This window comes from Mastigoproctus giganteus, chromosome 7, assembly GCF_048544385.1.
Source record: "Mastigoproctus giganteus isolate SK-2022 chromosome 7, ASM4854438v1, whole genome shotgun sequence".
In the NCBI taxonomy this organism is placed as follows: domain Eukaryota; kingdom Metazoa; phylum Arthropoda; class Arachnida; order Uropygi; family Thelyphonidae; genus Mastigoproctus; species Mastigoproctus giganteus.
The window spans coordinates 47,750,191-47,777,417 of NC_143581.1; the positions used below are offsets into that span (position 1 = coordinate 47,750,191).

The 27,227-nt window shown below is 36.7% G+C and overlaps 1 protein-coding gene across 1 annotated transcript in view; it reads right to left on the reverse strand.

The window, feature by feature from the left end:
• The window catches only part of LOC150082879 (N-acetylglucosamine-1-phosphodiester alpha-N-acetylglucosaminidase-like), a 105,453-nt gene that overhangs the window by 12,945 nt on the left and 65,281 nt on the right, over positions 1–27,227 (reverse strand). The window contains exons 7-9 of the mRNA XM_090376888.1: positions 14,836–15,083; positions 5,605–5,733; positions 476–592 (exon numbers count right to left, since the gene is read on the reverse strand). Of these exons, the coding sequence (XP_090233014.1) occupies positions 476–592; positions 5,605–5,733; positions 14,836–15,083 (494 nt within the window). The remainder of the gene's footprint in view (positions 1–475; positions 593–5,604; positions 5,734–14,835; positions 15,084–27,227) is intronic.

Below are 27,227 nucleotides of genomic sequence, written 5' to 3' on the forward strand. Positions count from 1 at the left end.
TGGTGGTGGTTATTTTGGATATCTGTTACAATAAAAATAATTTAGTCAACGGTGCGTGACTTTTGCCTCACTTTGTATAATGATTCTTGCTAAAGTTCATTATGTGCCATTGAAATATTTTATGGTTTAAACAAAATCTACAATTCATATACATAAAGAATCAATGCCCAATCACAATCAGAACAATTCTCCAGTCCCTTTACAGTCAAATACAAAAAAATAAATCTTGATTTTGGTTACTACTAAAAAAAAGCATTACTGAATAGGGATATAATCTTCTCCCCTTTGCAATTAATGCAAAACTGAATTTCAAATTCATCAGAATCTACACTAATTCAAATAATAAGAAAATGAGATTTACAACCTACTATCTATTAAAAATTAAGCTATTGCTACTATTTATTAAGTCAACCTACTATCTGTGATTTTGCAATGGGATTATAATTTACATACTCCAGCTAGCAGCGATACTTACTTTCAAAGAATGGCATTTTAACACTTTGACAAAGGCCAGAAATAGGATCACATGTGCACTCGTGCTCACAAGAGCATCTCTCTATGCAGTCTTGACCATAAAACCCAGATGGACATTCTGAAAATATATGAAGTAAATGGATAAATATAGTTTTAACAAAATAAAGTTAACATTCCTTTCAACAGTGGTTGCCAGTATAGAAGCTCTATGAAAAACGTATATTTCACCGTAGCTCTATGAAAAACATATATTTCTTTCTTGTATGTACATTCTCAAAAATGTAGATGCAGTACCCTAGCAGAATAAGATAAGTGCTTAAGCATATCTTAAACAAAATTTAAATTAATAATTTATTGCCACGTACTGTTTATTTACACTTTTTTTTTTTTTTTTTGTCCTCGCCTTTTCCCATTATTATATGGGGTCAATTTTTTGTTTTTGGCATGCAATTTTTACGGCCAGATGCCCTTCCTGATGCCAACCCTCACCCTTTATCCGGGCTGGGAATATGCGGTGGATTCCCTAACCTGCCGCATCCTCCGTATTTGGTGGGTACGGGCTCGAACCCCGGTCTAATCAAGAAGCGTGTGCTATGCACTACTGCTCCTGCCGACCTGGCTACGGAGGCGCCTTATTGTTTATTTACACTAAGTTCTGTTTAATATGAATAAACAGTAATAACATTGCTCTGCATGTGTTTTTATATTCTCAATACATAAATTTGGTCATCACAATGAATGTGTTGCAAAGCAGCTAACCAATGCAAGGAGGCTTAACAAAGCTTAACCAAGTTAAATTTTTAACTATGTATTGTTTGTTTACACTAGTATTTGTTTGTTTTAAAACAAATACATACATGGTGAAAAAAAACTGATTTCAAGTTTTTCTCAAATACAAAGGCATATCACTTTTTATAAATTATATTTATAGGTAAGACTCTGTTGTTCATTTTAAATTGTGAAATGCAACACTTTACATTATATTTATGCAAAAGCAAAAATTAATTAGCTTACAGTGAATGTTACAAGCTATGGAATTTAAATTTAAAACTTTTACTGGTAACATTCATATGTTTAAACTAATTAACTTGTAGGTGATGTTTGGTTCATTTAAAGGAGACATGAAAACCTCAAAACTTCTTAATAAAGTTATATACAAAGAATATAATTGGATATTTGAAGGTTCTATGTATGTTGTTGAGTCAATTAGCAGTGTTCTCCCCAGAAAATTTTTCCAGTTGGGTGGGGAAGTGTAATACTTCGCATACTATGTTCGAATTAATATTGATGGAGATCAGTACCATACAGTACCATGAGAATTGCTTAAATTATAGCAGGGCGGTGCACCCATTCAATAGGTCCTGGGGAGAACACTGATTAGATTACACTAAAGTGCTACATTTTATATGTGAATGGCATAGCCAGAGTATGAAGTTAAAAGTGAACAAGGAAACAGTGGAAGCCCTGTATGAAGTTCACAAACTAACAGTTCTTAAATTTTGGCGAACTGAAAAAAAAGTTCTCCAATCTGCAAATTAGGGTTAATGAACAAGTTATAAAGGCTTTAGAAAAGAGGCGCCTCCGTAGCCAGGGGGGAAGGAGCAGCAGTGCGTAGCACACGCTTCTTGATTAGACCGGGGTTCGAGCCCGTCACCACCAAATACGGAGGACGCGGAAAGGTCAGGGAATGACCACCGCATATTCCCGGAGCAATATGGCCTTAGTTGCTAATGCTCCCAAATAAAAACAATAAACAGCTTTAGAAAAGGATGATGACTGACAGTACTCCAAGTATTTTGTAATCACTTTGCAAGTTTATATGACTCAAGGAAGACATTTTCATTGGGCTACAGATAAAAAACATTATCCTCAGATCAGCAATTTGAAGGAACAATGATATACTTTAAAAAAGATGTACATATTAATCGAAAAGGAAAATAGTGAAAAACTAAGCAATGCAACCTAAGTAGAGTGTAATCTATCTTTAATTTCTTAAAAGACAATTTATTCTCAGAAATAGTAAGGAAAAAAGAATTTGCACATGGTTGAAAGTTATTTTGCCTTGGGTACTCCAGGATATGAAACAAGCAAGTGGAGATTTCATCAATTCTTCTAAAACTAGCTTGACAGACATTCTCCTTCATAAGGAGAACATTATGTTTCTGTTTCAGTTGCACATTTGGTTCATGAATACCTCAAAATTTCCTTAATGAAAGTTATAAAGAAAAGATATAATTAGTTACTGTGTGGATATTTCAGGGTTTTATATGTTATTGGGTCAACAATTAGGCTACATTAAATAAATGTATTTATTTTATAAATGAATGGGGCAGCAGAGCAGTAGAATGAACAAAGAAACAGTGGCAGAACTGTATGAAGTTCATAAACTAACAGAGTTTGATGACCTCAGCAAATTTCCTCCATGTTGAATCAAATTAGGGTTAATGAAACAAGTTTTAGAGGCTTTAGAAAAGGATCTAAAAATTTACAATTCTGCCCTTGCATCTGGAAAAGTGAAAATATCTGAGGGATACAAAAAGCAGAAGTCTTATGCATGTGTAATTTGTTCTATACAATGTTTTCCTCAGACCCAATACTCAATCACTTCAAGAGCCAATTTGCAAATTGTTAAATGGTATTCTTGTATGACAGATTCCTTCACTTTCTACACATTCCCTTCTATGTCAATCATTGGGTATTCTGAGAATTTCTGTATCATAACTGCATTCTTGCATGAACATGACCACAACACCATGCAACAACACTATAGGAGGAGACATTCTTTCCATATATACCACTGCTGTAATAAAACAGTTATAATGAATTTCTAAATATATTTGGCCATAGTGGCCATATAGAGTATAAAGACAAATTTATTTTACAAGCTAACAAAAAGACATTTCTGCAGCTTCTTTCTAGGTGAATATGGATCTCCACTGAATAACCCTCACACAGTGAAAATTTTATTAATACAGATTACATACATTCCGGCAGCAAACCAATTTTATACACACACACCATGCATGCGCATGCACTTGATGGAGATATTTGCAAATGTATGCTGAAGACAAACATATCAAAAACAAACTTGCAATCTGACAAATTTAGTAGGAGAGGATGTTGAAATGTAGAATGTTTGTTCAGTTTGTTTTAGAGTATACAAGTGACCCTCGCTTAATGCTGATAATTTGTTCCGGAAAAACAGAGCGCTAAGTGAATCTACGCTAAGCGAGCACTGCATTCCCATAAGGTAACATATGTATTTGTGAGTTGTGGTCGGTGCCATAAGATATTTCCTAATCAATAATAAACGGTAGTGAAAAGATGCACAAATGTCAGTCAAAATATTTAATATTCAAATATTTGTACATATAAAATATTCTGCATTACATACGTATATAATTATGTGGTAACTACTTACATGTCAAAATTAAACTTAAAATTCCAATTAAAATCATAAATTTAATTGATCTAAATTGATTTAATTTAATTGATTAATTTAATCATGAAAAATGTGTCAATTTTGGGTTGTACTTTGGCCCTCTTCCTGGTAAAATAAAGGGGTTCTAATTTTAAATCCCCTGCAGCGTTACCACCCAACAATAAAGTCAACCAATCCTTCGCCACTTCAAAACCTGGCATGTTTTTTTTCTTCTTTCAGTATGAAACTTCTTTTAGGCATTCGTTTCCAAAAAGGTTCTGCTTCAATTATGTTAAAAACTTGTTGAGAAGTATAACACACGCAATACCCCTCTTCAATAATTTTAACATGTTCTTTTTTGAAAGTTTCGGCTCCTTGATCTGCACTTGCAGCTTCTCCCTGGATTTTAAATCTATTCAACCAGCCCTTACTAGTATTAAATGGTTCCACATTTTTTTTTTTTTTTTTTAGGTGAGTTTTCTTCAGATCATCATATAGGCTCTTTCTTTCTCTCTCTCTCTCTCTCTTTTTTTTTTATAATATTTAACTTAACTGAATTCTGTGTTGGATATTATCTTCAATAAAATTAGTTAAATTCTCTCCATTTCAATCCCAATAGCTGGCCTAGCCCTAGATGCTTGCAGCAGAACAGCTGTCTTTCCTGCTGCTAAAATTAATTCTTTATTTTTTATAATTGTTCTTACAGTTAAACTTGCCAGTCCTAAATTATGGCACACATCTGCTTCTTGTTGTTGACAGGAATCGATTCGCTTAAAAACGTCTAATTTAATTTTCAAATTCAGTCTTTTTCTTACATTTGTAGTCTTCGTACTGTGTTCAGACGTTGTTGCTTTTTCATTCTTATCCGCCATTATTAACTCTTCGAAAATATAACTGCATTGGTTGCATTAATTATGATAGAGTAAACAGTTCGAGTAAACTGTCCGTTACACACGATGTCTAATACTGTCCTGAGTGATGCCTAGACTTTGGATAAATGCATATAATGCAAATATTACAAACAATATACCTGATAATTTTTTAAAATGTTGATTGCAGAACTATGTAACAAGTCACTGTACTGCAATTAAATTAGCATGCGAGAAAATTTCACTGAGCGTGGGAAAATTTCTCAAGTTGGCATGGGAAACGTTTTAATGCTATTTTGCTATTCATTTTCAAGGTATCGACTCCATCAAATGAAACGATTTCGTTAAATATACCAAAAATGCAATCTGTAAAAGAGCATTATAGTCAGATACAGGTTATAATATAAGAACAGCGTTATAGCGAATCAGTGTAAAGCGAACCATGTTATAATGAGGGCCTGCTGTACAGACTTCCAAATGACCACATACTGACTTCTAAAGTCAGAAGAAATCAAAGAGTAAAAAATTTAGCAATAACCAGTATCTGGTAAAGTTTGATCTTTGATTAGCTGAGTGGCCAATGAGTGAGAGCATGGCACATGTATGAATTTATTGTGATTTAAGACCAGGAAACTCTAAATAAGGTTAATGATCATATTCTTGTCAAAACTGATTAGTTGTAAATTCCTCTGACTTACACAGTCATACCTGAATATAAAAGAATTACAGTAAGAGGTGTAGCATATAATGTCCACCATACTTTACAACATTTATTAGATTGTTCATTGTTGAAACGCAAAAAGTTAGTTATGAGATCATAGATAATAAAATAATACTTACCCTGATGACAGAACTGCCCTTTGTATCCAGGCTTACAAAAACACCACCCAGTAACAGGATCACATGTGCTGTTATTGACACAATGGCATGGCCTCTTGCACTCTTCTCCAAACCAGCCTGCTGGACATCCTAAGGGATAAAAAAATACAGGAAAATGCATGCTTCATAAAAATCTTTTATAACCCTTCCACACAAACAAAAAGCAGGGTTCTTATTATATCTACTCAAGCTATTTAAAACTATATTCTAAAAATGGAATGGTTATTTTTTCTTAATTCTCCTTGTGGCTGCATCAATTACATCTGTTTAGAAACCTTTCTATTTGTATATTGTGGGTCATGTGGGTCCCAAATCTTTTAATTATTTGCATAATTAGTATACTTTTTTAATTACTATGAGCATTTTGCATTATTTTTCTTTTATTTTAGATTTTTTGTTTCTTTTTTTTAAAGATTGGATTGGCTTGGTTTGGAGTTTACCGGCGCACCAGCAAAATAGGCTATAATGCGGCAACAATGGTAAATGATTAAAAAGTTATAAAAAATAGTAAAGGATAAAAAGTCAAAAGATTACAGTGACAGATGAAAATTGGTCACGATATCAAAAAAGGTATAAATGATATATAAATAAGTATTAAAAATATATGTAATAAAAAAGTATATTTTACATAGATCTAAACAAGTTAATTCTAAATAGTCAAAAATAGCCAATGTATAAGTAATTGGTCAGATAGTATCTGAATGAGTGCATAAGGCTCAGTCAGATGGCTAAACACAGTAAAAGAGACATGTTATTCATGTCTAAAATGTGGACATTAGTTAAAATATGTCTAATGGTTAAAATGGTGTTGCAGTCCTCATACATGGGAGTGCCATCCACCCTCACCAGAAAATAATGTGTAAGACAACTATGTCCTATCCAGAGGCAAGCAAGAACAACTTTCTCTCTACAGTTCCTACACAGACTAGACTGCCATGTTTGGATTACAGGCTTAACATAAATTGTTTGTGACCTGTCCATGTCATGACTGTTGCCACTGGGAGTGTAATACATTTCTTATTACATGCCTCTAATATGTATAGGGGACTAGAAGGCTGTGATTCCTCTGAGATTGTGCTGATTTGGCTGCAGCACCTGCCAGATCAATACTCAAGATCCCAATATGGCTTGGGATCCAGCAGAAGCAGATGTCAAATATAGATTCATAAAGATAATATACCTTCTGCTGAACCCTAATGATGAGGAATATAATTCATCATAGATAAAGCTGTAATGCACTTAAAGAATCTATACATGTAGTCATTATTTAGATTTTCTAAATTCAGGACTAAGAAAACAAAGCCCTCAGCCTTTGGCTTTTTTCCAGTCCTGGGTTTAACCTTTTTTGAAAACAAAGGACGCTGACCTGTGTCCATTTCTTCCTCTCCTGCAAAGAGTTCAAGTGCTGAGTCATCTGGTACCTCCTTGACTTCGACATCCATTTGTTCTTGTTTAGTGGGTAGTTCTCCCAGTTTTTTGTTTTTCTTTCCTACTTTGTTTTGGTAGTGGCGGAGCACTAAAAGGTATAGATATGGGAGTGGTAGCCGATTGTTTATGGCTGGGTTTTTGAGAGCTCAATAAATAGTATGTGATGGGAGTGACTCTCTTGGTGGAATACTCATATCAGTTTGTATCTCAATAGAATGCTTCCCTGCAACTTTCTCAGCATATGTAGGCTTATTACTATTTATTGGCTTCAGTGCTTTCCTTGCCTCCTGATAGCATATGTTCAGCTCTGCCTTGAGACTCTGTATCTTTTCCCTCTTTTCACTGCTGACATCCTCTTGAGTACATATATGGTGCTCTCCTTGGCAGCTGATGCATACAGGTTTTGTAGCTGAACATTCTATGATTTCATGGTCCTTTCCACCACATCAAGTGCATCACGAAAGGCCATTTGCAAGTGTCCATATTTTTGACATTTGAATTACCTTAAGGGATTTTGTATGTATGGCTTTACTGGGCAATGCAGGTATCCAGCTGTGATGGAATTAGGAGATGTTGACAAACTGAAAGTAAGGATGAGGTTTCTAGTGGTAGATACCCATCGCTATGCACAAATATTCTCTTTACAGATGTCACTACTTTTGGCTTAAGAACAGATTTCTTCCTCTGACACTTCCATAAGATTCCACTTGAAGGTCATGCTGTGAGACGAATTTAGTATCTTATGAGGGGTAACTGTAACTCCCCAAATAGAGGTGGCCTGAAGAAGTTGTTTTGAATGCTTTTCATTTCTGGTTTCTATTAGAATATCACCAGAACTAAGCAGTTTCACTGACTTTGGCAACACTTCCAAATAAAAATGGGCATCATCTTCCCAATGGGTTTTTCAGTAGGGGAATGAAATTACCAGGAAGTATGGTCAAACATTAACATCTTGGGTTTCTTCTGTTCTAAGTCATTTTGTTGCATTAGTGATATTATTGTCAACTATATTAGAATCTGGTTGGAACCACACTGGAGTCCCAGAAGAAAAGTTTTATTTATCAGGATTCATGAGGGGTTTTTTTTTTTTTTTTTGGATCAGTGTCTAGGCTCCCCACCCACCATGGTGGCCCAAATGGGATGTCCACTACCTGGTATGCAATAAATGCGCTTGGGAGTGAGAAGCCAGGGCTACTCAGACACCATACCTGCACTGCTGCCAGCCTGAATTCCATTGATAGGATCATGAGGGGAGGAGCATGGCATTGACACAGTTGACCCGGGGAATATCCTTTGTAAAAAGGATAGGTGGAACAGGACCAGGGTAAGTCTGCCAGGGGCAAAGGTTGATGACGTTGTAGAGCGGATATCATCTTTCAAGGGCACAAAAGGTGATATAGTTGTACACGTTGGCACTAATGATATTAAGAGTAGAAGACCGGCGGAATTACTCAACAAGTACAGGTCACTGTTGAAAAAAAGCCGTGAAATAGGGTTGAATTTGAAAGTGTCTGCAATTCTGCCCAGACACGATAGGAGGGAGTATATGATGAGAGCCTTGTCGATCAATTCGGCCCTGGAAAGATTGTGCAAGGCTCAAGGGGTAGAATTTTTTTCAGCCTGGACTGTACTTGTTAACAGGAGAGATTGCTTCTACAGGGATGGGATACACTTAAATAGAAAGGGTGCAAGAATATTTGCTGATGCTATCGAGGCAGTGTTAGGTGGGTCGGAAAACTGCTAGTTTGGGGGGATACAAAGACTAATAGTTTAACAGTAACCGCAGGCAGAGGTGAAGGTGATTCTTGCACAACTTCTATTAGAATAAGAAGCGACCTGGAGCGAGGGGTGTTGGGGGTTTCAGGGACGGATGGCAGTCATCATGGAATAGTTGGGTATATGGGATGTGTTAGGGTAACAAGGAATAGGCATAGGAGCATGTATGCTTGCATGTATACCAATGCTAGAAGTATAGTAAATAAATTTGATGAATTTGAAGTGTTGGTCAAGACATCAAAGGCGGATATTGTTGGGATAGCAGAGACGTGGTGTCACAAAGATATAAGGAATGCAGAACTGGAATTTGGGGAGTACAATGTGTACAGAAAGGATAGAAACAGGACAGAAAGGGAGGGGGTGTTATGCTGTTAATTAAGAAAAACATAAAATCAAAGGAAGTGCACCCAGTTAATATAGATGAACAGTGCTCTGTTGAGTCAGTTTGGTGTGAGATAAGCACTGCGAAAGGAAAAATAAGAATAGGAGTGTGTTATAGGCCTAATGACTTGAATGAGTACAATGAACAATTGTACAGAGAAATAGAGTGGGCCAGTAAATCAGAATGTCTTATAATGGGGGATTTTAACTTCCCAGATATTGACTGGAACTTGTGGGTTGGGCACTCACACACTAGTCAGACTTTTGTGGATTTATTGGATGATTGTTTTCTGCAGCAGCATGTTCGAGAGGCAACCAGAGAAAGTAACACTCTTGATCTGGTTATCAGCAGTGATCATTCGTGTATTAAGAATTTGCAGATAAAGGAATCACTAGGTGGCAGTGATCACAGTGTGCTGAAGTGGGATTTACTCAAAGAGGTAACTACCGTCAGGGGTAAAGGAAAGGGTTTTTGTTTCCGTAAAGGGGAGTACAGTGGTCTCAGACAGTTTTTAAATTCTGTACAGTGGGATCAACTGACGATGTTACAAACAGTAAATTCTAAGTGGGAAGCATTCAAGGAATTAATCGTGGAAGCTACTAGCCTTTATATACCGATTAAGAAATATCGTTCAAGGTTTAGGCCTAAATGGTTATCAAATGAACTAATGAGACTCGTGACAGAGAAGAAAAATGCATGGGATGCATATAAATTATCAGGTGACGCAGAAGCCTGTGGCAGATATAAGCTAGTCTGTAATCAGGTCACAAAGGAGGTTCGGCAGGCGAAGGCGGATTACGAGAAATCTTTGGCAAAAGATGCTAAGAAAAACAGCAAGGATTTCTTTACTTATATAAACTCTAAAAGGAAGGGGATGAATATGATTGGTCCACTTGACATCAATGGTTCGACTGTTGATGATCCTGCTCGGATAGCAAACAAACTGAATGAGTATTTTGCATCTACATTCACACGTGAGGAATTATTACAGTTTGAAAATGGAAGAAGGTTATCAAATTGTAGCAGTGTGCTTAATGATTTTGTAATAACTGAGAGCAAAGTGGAGGAGAAATTGTTGAAGTTAAACATAAGAAAGGCACCTGGGGTGGATGGGATCTATCCAGTTATTTTAAAGGAGGCGGCAAAGCAACTAAGCAAACCCTTAGCCATAATTATGAGAGCATCCTTGGACTCAGGGGAGGTTCCCACGGACTGGAGATGTGCAAATGTGTCCCCAATTCACAAAGGTGGATCGAAGGGTAACACGAGTAATTACAGACCAGTTAGTTTAACTTCTGTTCCGGGTAAAATAATGGAGTCAGTGGTTAAAGATGCATTGCAGGATCATCTAGACAAGACTGCAGCAATAATTCAAACACAGCATGGGTTTGTTAAGGGAAAGTCTTGTGTGACAAATTTGATTGGTTATTATGATGTGGTCACAAAGGAACTGGATGCAAAAAATAATTTTGATATCATATACTTGGATTTCAGGAAAGCTTTTGACACTGTTGCGCATGGAAGACTACTGTACAAATTGGAGCAGTATGGTATTAAGGGTAAGTTGCTACAATGGATAAAAGGATGGTTAAGTGGGAGAAGACAGAGGGTGGTAATCAATGGGTGCTGCTCTTCGTGGACTAATGTTATTAGTGGAGTCCCACAGGGTTCGGTGTTGGGTCCACTGTTGTTTTGTGTATTTATCAATGATATTGATGAAGGTATATCAGGCTTAATGTCGAAGTTTGCAGATGACACAAAGGTTGGCAGGGTTGTTAATGACAGTAATAGCAGTGTGCTACTGCAACAGGATCTAGATAATTTGGGTAGATGGGCTAAGAAGTGGCAACTGAAGTTCAACCTTGACAAATGCAAAGTACTGCATATGGGTAGAAATAACCCCAGAGAAACGTACCAACTGTGTGGTACCACACTTAAGGTGGTAGAAAATGAAAAAGACCTGGGAGTAATTGTGCAGTCAGATATGAAGTTTTCTGAGCAATGCAGACAGGCTGCTAGGGCAGGTCATGGGGTTTTGTCAATGATATATAGGAATTTTGCTAGCAGGGAAAAGGAGGTGATTGTCCCTCTGTATAAGGCAATGGTCAGGCCACGCCTTGAGTACTGCGTACAGGTCTGGAGGCCTCATTTTAGGAAGGATGTAGATTTGCTTGAGCGTGTACAGAGAAGAGCAACACGATTGGTGAGAGGAATGAAGGGATTCTCTTACGAAGAGAGGCTTAAGTTCTGCAAATTGCAGTGGCTGGAGACTAGGCACCTGCGCGGTGATCTGATTGAGGTCTAAGGCCTTGAATATGTTGAGCACGCTGAATTCTGATGGGATCCTTCCACTTGTTCAGATTACGAACCTACGGGGACATAAGTTCAAATTAAGAAAGGATAGATGTAGAATAGATGAGCGGAAATTTGCCTTTAGCCAGCGGGTGGTTAATTGCTGGAACAAACTTCCATCTGTCGTTGTGGAAGTTGATAGGTTAAATAAATTTAAGGAGGAACTGGACAGGCATTTGGAGGGAATGGTGTGATTTTTTTTTTTTTTTTTTTGCTGATGCTGCATAAGCTCCTACACTTGCTTTCTTGCATCATGTGCCACTACTACTACTACTACTACTACTACCACCCTTGGGGCAAATCCATTAGCCGAATGATCCTGGGTGAGCCACCCCAGGACCACATATCTTGTCGAAGCAGGGGCCAAAGTGGTGTGTTTAAGCTGGGCTTCTCAACCATCAGAATCTCCCTTTCCAAGTTTCCATGGGTCACAGCATAGCAAACACACTGGATTCCTATAATGTTAGCTTGGAACTTATGTTGTGGGTATCGGATTCCAGTGATGCTAATCCGGAAGAGTCACTGGGAGATCCTTTCACCATGTACAGGTGCCCATATTGAGGGGTATTTTTTAAGAAAATGATAAAAAAGAAAATGATAATTTTTTTAGAATATTTCATTACCATGCTTGAGAACTGAGTAAAATAAGAAGTTTGACAGGTTGTTGTTGGTTTAGGGATTTATTAGGCGCATCGGCAACTATAATTTGACAGGTTACAACCTCCAAAAATAAAAGAAAATTTAGATAAGTATTATCATAAACAATATAATTATAAAAAAAAACATTTGCTCAGAACTACGGCAAAAATTCATTGCTGGGACACTCATGATTATGACAAATTAAAAGAAATACTGTACTGTATGTATACTTTCAGAAGTGAAAGTAATGTTTTGTTAGCTTTCAAGTCAGCAAGAACATGGAAAACTAAATAACTTCATAATTTATTTTCTGAAGAAGAAACTCCATCCAATCAAGTAACTTTTTTTTAGAGAACCATCATGATTATCGTTTTAAATTTTTTTGTGAACAGAAAAAAAAGAAAAAAAAAGACACCTCAGGGTTCATCAATGAGATATATATATATATATATATTAACTTTGCCGCATGGAACAAAGAGGTAATATCAATTGCAAAAAAGGAATGCTTAGACCATTCCTTGAATAATGTATACAGGTTTGCAATTATTAGTTAAGGGCACAAAAGGGTATTCTTACTAATAAATACCTAAGTTCTGTAAATTGCAGCATCTGGAAACTAGGCATATGCATGAAAACTTAACTGAGAACTGAGGTGTTGAAGGGTTTCAAAAAGGGGTTGAGCAAACTAAATATCAACAGCATCTTTAATCTTTTACAGGTGGCGTACATAAGGGATCATAAATTTAAATTGCAAAAAAAAAAAAAAAAAAAAAAAAAAAAGGATTGTTGGAGAATAAATGTGCATTTGTTTTCAGCCAGAGAGTAACTGATTATTGGAATATAAACCTCTGCCAAGTGAGAGGAAAAATGTAAGTTTTTTTTCTCCCTTTTTTTTTGGGGGGGGGGATATTGTGTTGTATATACTTGCATCATCATCATTTTGCCAATACTAGTACTACAAAAATTTCTGCACATCAAATGTAAAGTACTTAAGCTTGTTGCCTCTCAAGTAATAAAATAATACTGAAACTGTACTGGCCAGATAATATTTGAATAATAATAGTCTTATTGTTTATGATATTTATTAATACAAACATCAGAAACAACGCAAAGACCAACACTGAATCTGCAGGATTCCAGTTATTATTCTAATCTGCTCAGAGAAACAGCATACTTGCCCACTTTTACAAATTAGGAACTGGAAAAAATTTTTAAATATGCATTTTAACAAGAATTTAATGATGAAATTGATGGCCTTTAAATAACCAGTAAAATACAGGTGGTCTGCAACCAAAAAACAGTATTAGAATCACTATGACATGCAGGTGTTGCTCCAAAAATAATGATTCCATTGTTTTCAACTTGAACCACAAGTGTAAGGTTATTACTATTTTGAACATGAGTACCCTTATATGAGGTCTGTTCAATATTGAGATTATGCTCATTGTAGTAAGCTGCTCACCTGCTTATGGCAGCTTGTTATTGTCAGCTGATAACTAACTCTCCATGATGTGTTTTTACATCATGTTGTATTTCAAAATGACAGAATGCACTGAACAATGCATATAAGCCAGTATTATCAAATTTTTCTTCAAAATCAGAAAAATTACAAGCAAAATATTTGATCTTCTTGAAATAGCATATAGAGACTCTGAAATGGGCCATACATGAGTTTTCAACTGATACCATTATTTCAAAGAGTGCAAAGAGTCTGTTGAAAGCAATTTGCAATCTGGATATCACTCAACTTCAAGAAATGACAGAGTTGTGCCTTGAGTGTGAACTTGGTACAAAATGACGAAAGATTAACCATTTATTAAAGACTGGAATGGTTCTAAGAAAATGATTGGAAAAATGAAACCCTCCCCCCCAAAGACTGGTTGTGTGACCAAAATAAAGTGTTGCCACATATGTCACTACTTGTCAGAGTTTTCGGCTAAACACAGAATCATTCATGTCCAGAAACCACCATATTCACCAGATATGGGGCTGCTGGACTTGAAATCCTGAAAGGACATTAATTTGATGATGGACAAATAACAGAATAATACAATGGCTGAGATTTTGGCAATTTTGGAATCAGCATTCTAGAAAGGCTACCAGGAGTGGAAAAATTGCTGAGCTAAGTGCATCACCTCAGAAGGCCACTATCTGGAAGGACTATTTTGAATATGCTACATACTATATCATAGTATAGTTATATATTTACAGTTCAGAAAATACAGCTAAACCTCTTATAACTGAAATGAGCAGGACCTACAGTTTCAGATAACTGAAAATTTATTGTAATAGTTGTTTCTTTTGAATTTTTCTTGTCCAAAGGCAAATATGAAACAAAATACACAATAATAAAAAAAAAAAAAACTGTAAGAGAAAAATAAACTCTTCATAAACGTAACCAAAAGCAATGTGTTGAAAGGATCTGAATGCAGCTTTTTTGTTTTAACCCAAACAAGCAGAAAGTGATGAATTCACAGAGATCAAATTACAGGTATTTGAAAGATCCAAGTCCAGTACTTTGATTTTTCAGGTTACTAGGCATTTTGGTTTTTGAAACATTGTATATAAGAGGTTTGAATGCATTTTCAAAAATAAAAAAGCAAATTCTTCCTTACTTTGCATGCAGTTTTTTCCTGTCCAACCTATATCACAAATACAGCCTTTCTCAGTGCACTTTCCATGATGTAAACAATCCTGATCACAAATAAGCTGATCGCATCTAGGGGATTTCCAGTGATCACTGCATTCACAATGTCCTTTTACACAACGACCATGTCCGCTACAATTCTGAGGATCACAGTAAGGCTCATGAACACATAAGATGGTAGAGACTTTCCGAGCACATGCAAACCTTTCATCTGGACTTAAAATAATGATAGATTTAAGCATTTTATTAAAGTAGTACTTCTTTAACAAATATATAATATTATATAGTATTAAGTACATGATCATCTATACAGAATTTTCATTTACTTAGTATTATATTGACTAATTATATTTAGCACTACTTAAGTACTATACAAGTATTAAATTACTACAGTATTGTGGCAGTTCAAGTACTTTTATTATAATATATATATATATTCTACAATTTTCAATTAAAAATTTCCAAGACTGGTGGCAAATTGTGAATTGCTCAGTGATTAAATCTGGAAGAGTGTGTCTAGGCCAGTGGTTTTCAACTGGGGTGCTGCAACAACATACCAGCATTGCCATGTTTTTTTGAAATTTATATATTTCATTATAAAATGGTGTACGGTATCCATTGTACCGCATCCTTTTAATTTTGTAGTGATCTATAATTGATGTTTATTTAGTACCCCTATATAAAGAATAAAATTATTATATAAGTATATATAATTTGTATTATGAATTGTAATTTTGTTTATAATTATATTATTATAATCACTATCATATAACATATATTTTTTAATATTATACTAGGAGGAAAATTATTTTAATGTATAGAAAGATATATACACAGAGAGAATTGGATTATTAAAAGGGCTAAAAATAAATGTGTTAGGTACTTCTTTTGGCCCAATGGTGCCGCGAAAAAATTACTGGGACACTAAGAGTGCCGAGAACTGAGAAAGTTTGGGAACCTCTGGTCTAGACCATGTGAAAATAAAAGGTGAAATAAAGAAAGAAAAAAAAATTTAATTCAAAAAAGTGACACCAGGGTATATTTTGCACTACACATCTTAGACATAAAAGCAGACATGACCACAGTCACAAGCAAAAAGTCATTGTGATACTGTATACAAAAGTCATGTTTTATTGGTAAGTCTTTTCATCAAAACTTACACGATGATCCCTTTCCTGAAGTGGATTGTGCAAAATAATACTGGAATTTGAGAGAGAGAGAGATTCTTGTCTAAAGCTCTCTACAGAGGATTCTACTCGATTGCAAAGTTTACAAAATCGCTGTGGCTGATAGTGTCACATGATATGTACGAGGGGTGATCATTTAATTCGCAGACTGGTGCAAGATTTTATGCTTACCGTGTGAACTTTCCATAACTGCAACTAGAGGTGCTCTCCCTGATCACTATTGAGGAGACTCAGTGTGTGTGTGCATGCCAGTACTTGTTATATAGTGTTGCTAGACTAGTGTTAGGCTAGTGTTGCGTGAAGGGAGCCTTTTTAGCCGTGTGTCACTGATGATCGGTTTGAAGCAAGTATCGCGTCAAACATACAGATCGAACAGCAATTTGTTATTGTGTCAGACAGGGCTTAAATGTATCAGAAACAGTTAAAAAGATGAAGGAAGTGTATGGTAATGAGTGTCTTATTAGGGCAGCCATATTCTGGTGTGACTGAACTTTCCAGTGTGAAGTGGTTTCTCTATCAAGACAATGCCAGGCCTCATATGGCTAATATTGTGCAGGCAGTGATCACTGCCATAGGTGACGAGGTTCTGCCACATCCCACTTATTCACCAGACTTAGCCCAGTGTGATTTCTTCCCATTTCCACATCGGAATAAAGCTCTGAAAGGAAAGCGTTTCGCATCTGACACAACTATGCTTGCAAAGCCACAATGGAAGCACTTCAGTCTTTCAAAAAATGTCTTGCAAGAAGCATTTAATGCATGGGTACAATGGTGGCGAATGTGTGTAAAGTTCAAGGGAGAGTATTTCGAGAAGGAGAAATCCACAGAAGATTCAGTTGATTAAGATAAGATCTTGCACCAGTCCGCAAATTAAATTATCACTCCTCGTATAGCTGTCTACTACTAATACAGCAATGTTGTTACTTTTTAAAGTGAGAGGAGACTCTTATTGGAACTTTCAAAGTATAAAAACAACACAGAAATTACTTTTAAGACCTATTTATCATTTTTCATCAACTATTTTAATATTACTGTCTGGAAAGTTGCATTTTGTTTTGATATGTATGTGAAGTCAAGAGTGTTTTAAAATATTCTTGTAAATGTTTTATAAAAATTTCCTTAGTGTTTATTCATCTGAAATTAAGCACAATGATTTTTTGTTGTTGTTGTTATTTGGTTTTTAGGAGCTTTAGCAACTAAGACCATATTGCTCTGGGGATATGCAGTAGTCATTCCCTGACCTTTCTGCATCCTCCATATCTGGTGCCTCACAGGCTCGAACCCCGGTCTAATCAAGAAGTGTGAGCTACGCACTGCTGCTCCTGTCCACCTGGCTATGGAGGCGGCAATGATTTTTTAATGAAACAGATAAGCCACATATACTGGTGCACATTGCTACAATAATGAAATTGCAGCTCATTAGAAAACTATCCATCATTGCACACCTGATATGTGTCATGACATTAATGATAAAAGATCTTAGCCTAAGTGTTCCCTTTGAAAAATTTAAAAGAAATTCTGAAAAATTATACATAAGTAAATATCTGATACGTAATTGTCTTTAAATGATTATCTAAATTCTGTGGTTTTAGCAAGGAACGTTAGCAGAAGGCTATGAAATAAAATTACCATATTTAAAATGGAATGCTCGAGTAACAATGATTTTTTTTTAATAGAAAAAAAGAAAATAATATTTCTCATATGGAAAGGTTTGAAGTTTAAGATGATAAACTAAAGTAGGAGAGAGCTTTATATTTACTACTTAGTGCTCCATTCAGAGGGAATTTAAAAATATGCAAAGAAACTACTAGTAAACCAAATTCTTCTACATTAATGTTGAAATTTGAACAAGTCATTCCAAAATGGCAACTGAAAAATACATTTGTTTTGTTGGCTTCATACTCTAGCTACATAGGCTAGAACACTAGTACTGTTGCTTTAGTTTCTAGTAAAAAAAATACAGACCTATTTATTTAGTATTAAACTTGATGTAAAAAGGTACGCCAAAAGGATGATTACATTGATAAAAACAAAGATGGGAAAAAGTTACCTATTATTCTGCTCAAGAAAACGTTTTTAAATTTCTATATATTTTGCTTTTTTCCAAAATATACTCTATTAGTATGATATAAACTGGATCAGAATTGTCTTTATTTATCAGGTTAAAACAGAAAATTCAATGTGATACACATAGGATATCAAAGCCGGTGTTATTAATGTGTGGCAACTGGACACTTAGCTAAAATAAAATACTTTGGACAAATGATATATTCATGAATACCTTTTCATGAGATACAATCTTGTGTTAAAACCAGTGCAGCAAAGCTGCATTATTAATGGCTGAAAATCATTGTTTCCCTTTGGGTAAAAGCTCTAATAAAAGGGATATAAACAAACAGATATAAAACACATCACACTGAGCAGTACACAACAAGCAGACATTCCATGGGCAACAGTCTACAAAGTGATTCAATTCCTCCTGCATTGGTTCTTTACAAGATTTTGTGCTACACAAATTAACTTTATATGAACCCAAAAATGCACCAATTTCACTCTACAGTTTCTGGCTAAGTTGGAAGTGGCTGACCCATGGCTTTGGAATATTATAATGACTAATGAAGATCATTTCTGGCTTAGTGGATCACAGTGCAAAAAGCCATAACTTTCAGATATAAGGAACATTCTTGCAATATATTATTGACAAAGTTCTTTTCAAATGCTTGGTGTGGGTTCACAGCAAATCCCATAATTAAATTATTCTTCTCTTAGGGCTATACTAGACAGGCGATTAAAGAGCCAGTGTCAGTTGGCATTGTAAATGCCTCCAAAACAGCAAACTACATGTAGCATTTCTAAAATGGACAGGTATTTCGAACGAACAGAGGGGTGAAGTGGAAGTGGTTATTTTTTATTTATTTATTTTACTTTAATTTTTTTGGCTGATGCTGCATAAGCTTGCTTTCTTGCATCAAATGCCTCTACTAATGCTAATGCTAATTTCAGATCATTTCAAACTAGAAGGGGCATTTATAACATTTCACTGGATACCACCAGCGACTCACTTGTTCTATTCTCAGTTGCAAGATGAATGTTGTTCAAGTTGGATGTATTGCACATTGTATACAGTTAATTGCGAGTAGAAAGAGAAAATGACAATGGTAGATTCATCCAGCAAATTCAAATATGTTAAAAACAGGACAGTTTTATTATATTATGTTTGAAACACAGGAAGTTTGCCAGAGTTTTTATATTTTTATTTTACAGAATGTTTATACAGAGTTTTGATAATTTCTAATGCTAACTAGTGAAAAAATCACAAAATTTAATACTGTGATGCAGAAATCAATACAAACTACTGTTTCAATGCAATAGATGTGGCGCCTCCGTAGCCAAGTGGGCAGAAGCAGCAGTGCGTAGCACACGCTTCTTGATTAGACTGGGGTTCGAGCCTGTGACCACCAAATACGGAGGATGCGGAAAGTCAGGGAATGACCATCGCATATTGCCTTAGTTGCTAATGCTCCTAAAAACCAAATAACAAACAAACAACAGCAATAGATGTTGTGCTTATGGTGTGATGGTGAGTTGAATATTTTTAAAAATGCAATTTTGGAAGAAATTGAAACAACTTAACAACTTAAGCTAATGAAACAACTTAATTTGTCATTAAAAAGAGCTCTTCCTCATACAGAGCCAGCAATGCCATTTGTTTTTGTAAGAAACAAAGCATTCAGACTGACTGAAAATTTAATACTACCACCATACCCATCAAAAAATTTGAGCAGTGAGAGAAGAATTTTCAATTACAGATTAACTCAAGCAAGACAACTTGTAGAATCCATGTTTGGAATACAGAACAATAAGTTGTGCATTTTTCACTCTAGCATATTACTGAGTCTCCAATCTGCTATTGAAGTAATAAAAAGTTTTTTTTTTTTTTTTATGAAAACCCCAAACACGAAAGGTATCAAAACCTATAGCACTTAGTACCGTGCATGGGTTGAAGGAGAAGTATGGGGGGAGGGGGATGCCGGAAACTTTGCTCTAGAGACTAAACATGGGTTTCACCACTTCAAGCCGCCAATAAGCAAAGTGGTGGTATTTCACCAGTTGATGAAAGTCATCTACCACCTAAAAAGACCTGACACCTCTACTTAAAAAAAATACGTCAAACAAGATGAGAAACTTGCACAAATGAACATGCAAAACACATTTTAAAAGGCAATACAAAAAAAAAAAAAAAAAAAAAAATCAGAATAAGCAGAACACACATTTATTTGACAGCAAATCTGAGCATTTTTTTATTTTGTGATTAGAGTTTTCATTAAAAAAATGTAAATTTGTGTGTGTGTGTGTGTGTGTGTGTGTGCGCGCGCTTTTTTATGAAAACCCCAATCAGGAAAGGTATTAGAACCTATAGCACTTAGTACATGGGTTGAAGGTTGAAAAGATTGAAGATATCTTTTTTTTTTTTTTTTTTTTTGTGGCTGATGCTGTATAAGCTTGCTTTCTGGCATCGTATGTATGCCACTGCTAATGAAACTTGAATTTCTGCAGATTTAATTTTTGGGAAATACATGTGAAAGAAAGTTGAGAGGATAAATGAGGGTGAAGAAAAGTTGGCTCTGAGTTTGAAGTTTTACAGTAAATGGATGCTGACTGGTTGTGGCACGTGTTCGGATTGGTTTGAAAGAGAGTGGGGGAATTAGAGATGCCAATTCAGAAGAACAGTGCCTATGGAAGTATCTACAGAAAAGGCATACAGCAGAAACAGATGTTATTTTTTTTTGGTTTTTAGGAGCATTAGCAACTAAGGCCATATTACTCCGGGACATGCGGTGGTCATTCCCTGACCTTTCCGCATCCTCCGTATTTGGTGGTGACGGGCTCGAACCCCGGTCTAATCAAGAAGCAAGTGCTACGCACTGCTGCTCCTTCCCACCTGGCTACGGAGGCACCTACAGAAACAGAACATGCATAAGACAGAGTGTAGAGACTTTGTAAGAGATGAGTCACTGTCCTCTTTTGAATGGAGTATAAAAGTATAAGAGAGGTTTTGGCACCCCCCCTCCCCCACCCCCAAGATGTGGAAACAATATTCCATGGTAGGGCAGATTTAAGATTTGTACAGAGTGAGTAAGAAAAGTTACAATGAGAGCAAAAAAGAAAACCCAGTGTTTTAGATTCAGAAAAAGCAATATTTGTGATATGAGCCAACAGGGATTAGAAACCAGAGTATCCCTAACAGAGATATATGATCTTATCTTATAAATCTGAGTGTCATCAAAGATAATCATAGGAGCAATAATTTTTTTTTGCAAGATATAAGAGAAGTCCAGTTTTGGAACTAATGATTTTTGAAACATTCTAAATAAACTGTATTCATTTTGTATAAATGCACTAAATAGGTTTTAAGAATACATTAAGTAAATATGTAAAATGTACTACCTGTTCTAATTTAAAAGAAGCAGAAACATGGGGTTCGATAAATTCATCCTCATACATATCAATTACTTCCTGGACTGTGTCATGATAAATATCACTAGCTTCTTTTCTGTAGTGAGTTAAGGACACTCCTAGCAAAGCACATAATTTGGGAAGCAGCTGACTATTACTGATGTGAGGAACCTTAAGTTGTTGCATATTGCATAATTTTGTGAGAAGAAGGGATGAATATGTTTTTGAAGATGCATTAACTTGTGAGAAGAAGGGATGGATATGTTTTTGAAGATGCATTAACTTGTGAGATGGAAGAGGGAATAGAAACGACAGCAGTTGGAGGGCAGTCTTCAGGTGGGTCAATAAGGGATTCTTTTTCTACATATTTCAACGGTGTCAGCATCCTTTAGTGGCAAAATACTAGAATATAATTACCATAAAATTTATATTTTTTAAAATAAATATTAGTATTTAGCAGAAAATTAAAATTCTGAAAAATAAGAAATTATGTACAACAAATTTGAATTAAATGTATGTGGCAATCAAAAGATTTTAATACTTTCTCTCACATATAATAATTTCATTAAACACTTTATTAGTCCTCTAACAAAGTCCTCTTTGTTAGTCACTTTGTTAATTCCGTGTTGTACAAGGTAGGCCTCCTTTCCACCTCATAAAGAAATTTCCTGGTGTAAAACATCATCTTCTCCAAATAATAACAAACAAACGAATGAAGGATGATGGCCAACCACCCCATGCACGGGGAGAATTTCTCCTCAGGCAATATAAACAGCAAGTTGCTGGCACTTTCGATGCCTCCAATGGTGTCAGCAAGCAGAGAATGCCAGCTAATGTCATCTAACATGGCATTTGTAACGCCCATCTAGTTTGCATAGCTTTTTCGTCTGTTTCCTGTAAAAACTGGGCATTTAAAGGAGTTTCCAATATAGTGCTTTAAGTGCCTGTCTAGTATAGCCCGTAGAAGGTTCAGGTACATGGTTCTGAAACATTTACTATTACAAAGATATTGCTGAACAATACCGTGATCTCCAACCCCATACGACTGCTGCCCCTTGAGAGAGAGAGAGAGAGAGAGAGAGAGAGAGAGAGAGAGAGAGAGAGAGGGGCGGGGGGGTATATTTGGACAACTATTTTCATTCAGGATGGAGCTCCACTGCACACTACTTAAAATGAACATCATTTCCTAGCATTTTACCAATGCTTTGCCATCTCACTCTCTGGAGTTTAAACCTTATTATTTCTGGTTATGGGAATGTTTGTTTGTTATTTGGTTTTTAGGAGCACTAGCAACTAAGGCCATATTGCTCCAGGATATGCAATGGTCATTCCCTGACCTTTCTGCATCCTCCGTATTTGGTGGTGATGGGTTCAAACTCCGGTCTAATCAAGAAGCGTGTGCTACGCACTGCTGCTCCTTCCCACCTGGCTATGGAGGTGCCCGTTATGGGAATATTTCAAGGTTTAACAGGCAATATCACAATAGCAGGCAACATCACTGAAGGATAGAATAATAACACATGCCACAATTCCTCATAACATTCTATGAGCAACAGTTGATTCTGCTATACTGTGCTTCCAGCCAATATACAATATAAATGGCTATCACATTGATTTTGATTTTCTTTTTCTGTGGCTTTCATTTTCACAGGATCTAGCCACCTATAGGCATATGTGGCACACTAATTATAACCACCCTGTGTGTGTGTGTGTGTGTGTGTGTGTGTGTGTGTGTGTGTGTGTGTGTGTGTGTGTGTGTGTGTGTGTGTGTGTGTGTGTGTGTGTGTGTGTGTGTGTGTGTGCACGTAAAATAGGCCTACAATGGTTTTGGGTCTAGCTAATTGTGTCCTTTAATAATTCATATACACTGAGTTCAAAAAACACCTAGTTTTCTCACTGCATGCAAAATATCACTGCAAAAATATCATTTTTGCAGTGATATCCTGCAAAAGTATCACTTTTGCATATTTTGCAAAATATGCAAAATGATGCTAAATTTTTTTATTAGAAGTTGGCAACCACTGGTTACAAATTTTTCTAGTATAATCATGAAAAGAGAACCTTCCAGAAGTGTTGAAAATGCACAGTGTGATTTGGCATTAGTAAATAAGTTGACAGGAAACTGACAGGACAAAAAAAAATCGACTTTCCATTCGCTCATCCATTTGCTCCAACAGTTTATCCAGTTCTTCCTTGAATTTATTTACACTATCAACTTCCACAACGACAGGTGGAAGTTTGTTCCAGCAATTAACCACTCGCTGGCTAAAGGCAAATTTCTGCCCATCTATTCTACAACTGTCTTTCCTCAGTTTGAAAGGTTCTTAATCTGAGAAAGTGGAAGAATCCCATCAGAATTCAGCATGCTCAACCCATTCAAGGCCTTATACACCTCGACCAGATCACCTCGCAGGTGCCTAGTCTCCAGCCGTTGCAATTTGCAGAACTTAAGCCTCTCTTGGTAAGAGGACCACTACGTTCCCCTCATCAAGTGTTGCCCTTCTCTGTACATGCACAAGCAACTCTACATTCTTCCTAAAATGAGACCTTAAAGGCCTGTACACAGTACTCAAGGAAGCATGCCTTATACAAAGGGATAATCACCCCGTTGTTTCTTACTATCAAAATTCCTGTATATCATTGACAGCCCCCCATGATCTGCTCTGGCAGCCTGTTTACATTGCTCTGAAAACTTTATATCTGGAAGCAAAATTACCCTCAGATGTTTTTTCATTCTCCACTATCCTAAGTGTAGTACTGCACAGTTGGTATGTTACTCTGGGGTTACTGCTACCCATATGGGCGCCTCCATAGCCAGGTGGGCAGGAGCAGCAGTGTGTAGCACACGCTTCTTGATTAGACCGGGGTTCGAGCCCGTGATCACCAAATACGGAGGATGCGGAAAGGTCAGGGAATGACCACCGCATATCCCAGAGCAATATGGCCTTAGTTGCTAATGCTCCTAAAAACCAAATAAACAAACAAACAAACAACAAGCTACCCATATGCAGTACTTCACATTTGTTAATATTAAACTTCAGTTGCCACTTCTCAGCCCATCTACCTAACTTTTCTAGATCCTGTTGCAGTAGCATACTGTCTTTACTTTCATTAACAACCCTGCCAACCTTTGTATCATCTGCAAACTTGGACATTAAGCCTGATAAACCTTCATCGACATCATTAATAAATACACAAAACAACAATGGGCCCATTACTGAAGCCTGGGGTACACCACGAATAACATTAGTCCATGTAGAGCAGTGTCCACTGATTACCCTCCCTGCCATCTTCCACTCAACCATACCTTTATCCATTGCAGCAATGCCATACCACTCCAATTTGTCCATGTGAAACAGTATCAAAAGCTTTCCTGAAATCCAAGTATATGATATCAAAATTATTTTTTGCATCCAGTTCCTTTGTGACCACATCGTAGTATCCAATGAAATTGGTCAGACAAGACTTCCCCTTAACAAACCCATGCTGTGTCTGAACTATTACTGCAGTCTTGTCTAGGTGATCCTGCATCACTTCTTTAACCAGTGACTCCATTACATTCCCCAGAACAGAAGTTAAACTAACAGGTCTATTATTATTTGTGTCACCCTTTGAACCCCCTTTGTGAGTTTGGGATACATTTTCACATCTCCAGCCCATGGGGACCTCCCCTGAATCTAACAATGCTCTCTTAATTATCCATGGGTCTGCTTACTTCCCTCACTGCCTCCTTCAATATAACTGGAGAAATTCCATCTGCCCAAGGTGCCTTTTTATGTTTAACTTCAACAATTTCTCCTTCACTTTGCTCTCCATTATTGCAAAATCATTTAGCTCCCTGTTAGAGTTTAGGAAACTTCTGACCTCCCCCTTCCTTACAGAATTCCTCATGTGTGAATGTAGATGAAAAATACTCATTCAGTTTGTCAGCTATCTGAACAGGATCATCAACAGTCAAAACACCAACATCAAGTGGACCAATCTGATTCATCCCCTTGCTTCTAGAGTTTACATCAGTAAAGAAGTCTTTGTTTTTCTTTGCATCCTTTGCCAAGGATTTCTCATAATCAGCCTTCGCTTGCCTAACCTCCTTAGTGACTTGATTACAGACTAGCTTATATCTGCCATGGGCCGACCGGGCTAGCCAGGTGGGTAAAATGCCTGCCTGGCAACCCAAAGGTCGCGGGTTCGAGTCCCGCCTTGGGCTTGGATCAAAAGTACCGCAAAAACCTTGGGAGGTGCATTATGGCCACAGAAGCCGATGCGCCAACAACCACCAAAATAATAATTAAAAAAATATATCTGCCATAGGCTTCTGTGTCACCTGCTAATTTATATGCATCCAACACATTTTTCTTCTTTGCCACAAGCCTCATTAGTTCAGCTGACATCCACTTAGGCCTAAATCTTGAACAGTATTTCTCAGTTGGTATGAAATGCCTAGTAGCTTCCAAGATTAATTCCCTGAAGGCCTCTCAGCACTGTTTTTAACATCATCAGTTGATCCCACTGTACAGAATTCAAAAACTGCCTGAGACAACTGTAGTCACCTTTACGAAAACAAAAACCCTTCCCTTTACACGTAATGGTAGTTAAATCTTTAAGTAAATCCCACATTAGTAGACTGTGATCACTGTCTCCTAGTGGTTCCTTTATCTGCAAATTCCTAATGCATGCATCGTCACTGCTGATAATCAGATCAAGAGTATTACCTCCTCTGGTTGCCCCTCGAACATGTTGCTATAGAAAACAATCCTCCAATAAATCCACAAAAGTCTTGCTAGCGTGCAACTGAACAACCCACAAGTTCCAGTCAATATCTGGGAAGTTAAAATCCCCCACTACAAGGCATTCTGATTTACTGGCCCACTATTTCTCTGCACAACTGTTCATTGTACTCATCAGAGTCATTAGGCCTATAACACACTCCTACTTATTTTCCCTTTTGCAATGTTCATATCACACCAAACTGACTCAACATTGCACTGTCTGTCCATGTTAACTGGATGCACTTCGTTAGATTTTATGTGTTTCTTAACTAACAGCATAACCCCTCCTCCCTTCCTATCCTGTCTATCCTTTCTGTACACATTGTACTCTCAAATTCCAATTCTACATTCCTTATATTTGTGACACCACGTATCTAATATCCCGACAATATCTGCCTTTGATGCCTTGATCAGCAGTTCAAATTCATCAAATTTATTTACTATACTCCTGGAATTAGTGTACATGCAAGTATACACTCACCTGTTCTTACTCTTAGTTACACTAACACAGCCCATGTATTTATTTGTTCCATGATGACTCCCAGCAGGTCTTGAAGTCCCCAGCAACTTGTTCTCTGGGCTGCTGCTTGTTACAATAGAAGCAGTACAAGAATCACTTTTGCCTCTGCCTGCGCCTAATGTTAGTCTTTTAGTCTGTGAATCCCTCCAAGCTAGCAGTTTTCTGATCCACCTAACACTGCCTCGATAGCATCAGTAAATATTCTTGCACCCTTTCTATTCAAGTGTATCCCATCCCTGTAGAAGCAGTCTCTCCTGTTAGCAAGCACAGACCACACTGAAAAAAATTCTACCCCACGAGCCCTGCACAATCTCTCCAGGGCCGAATTGATTGACAAGGCTCTCATCATATACTTCCTCCTATCATGTCTGAGCAGAATTGCAGAAACTTTCAAATTCAATCCTAGCTCATGACTTTTTTTCAACAT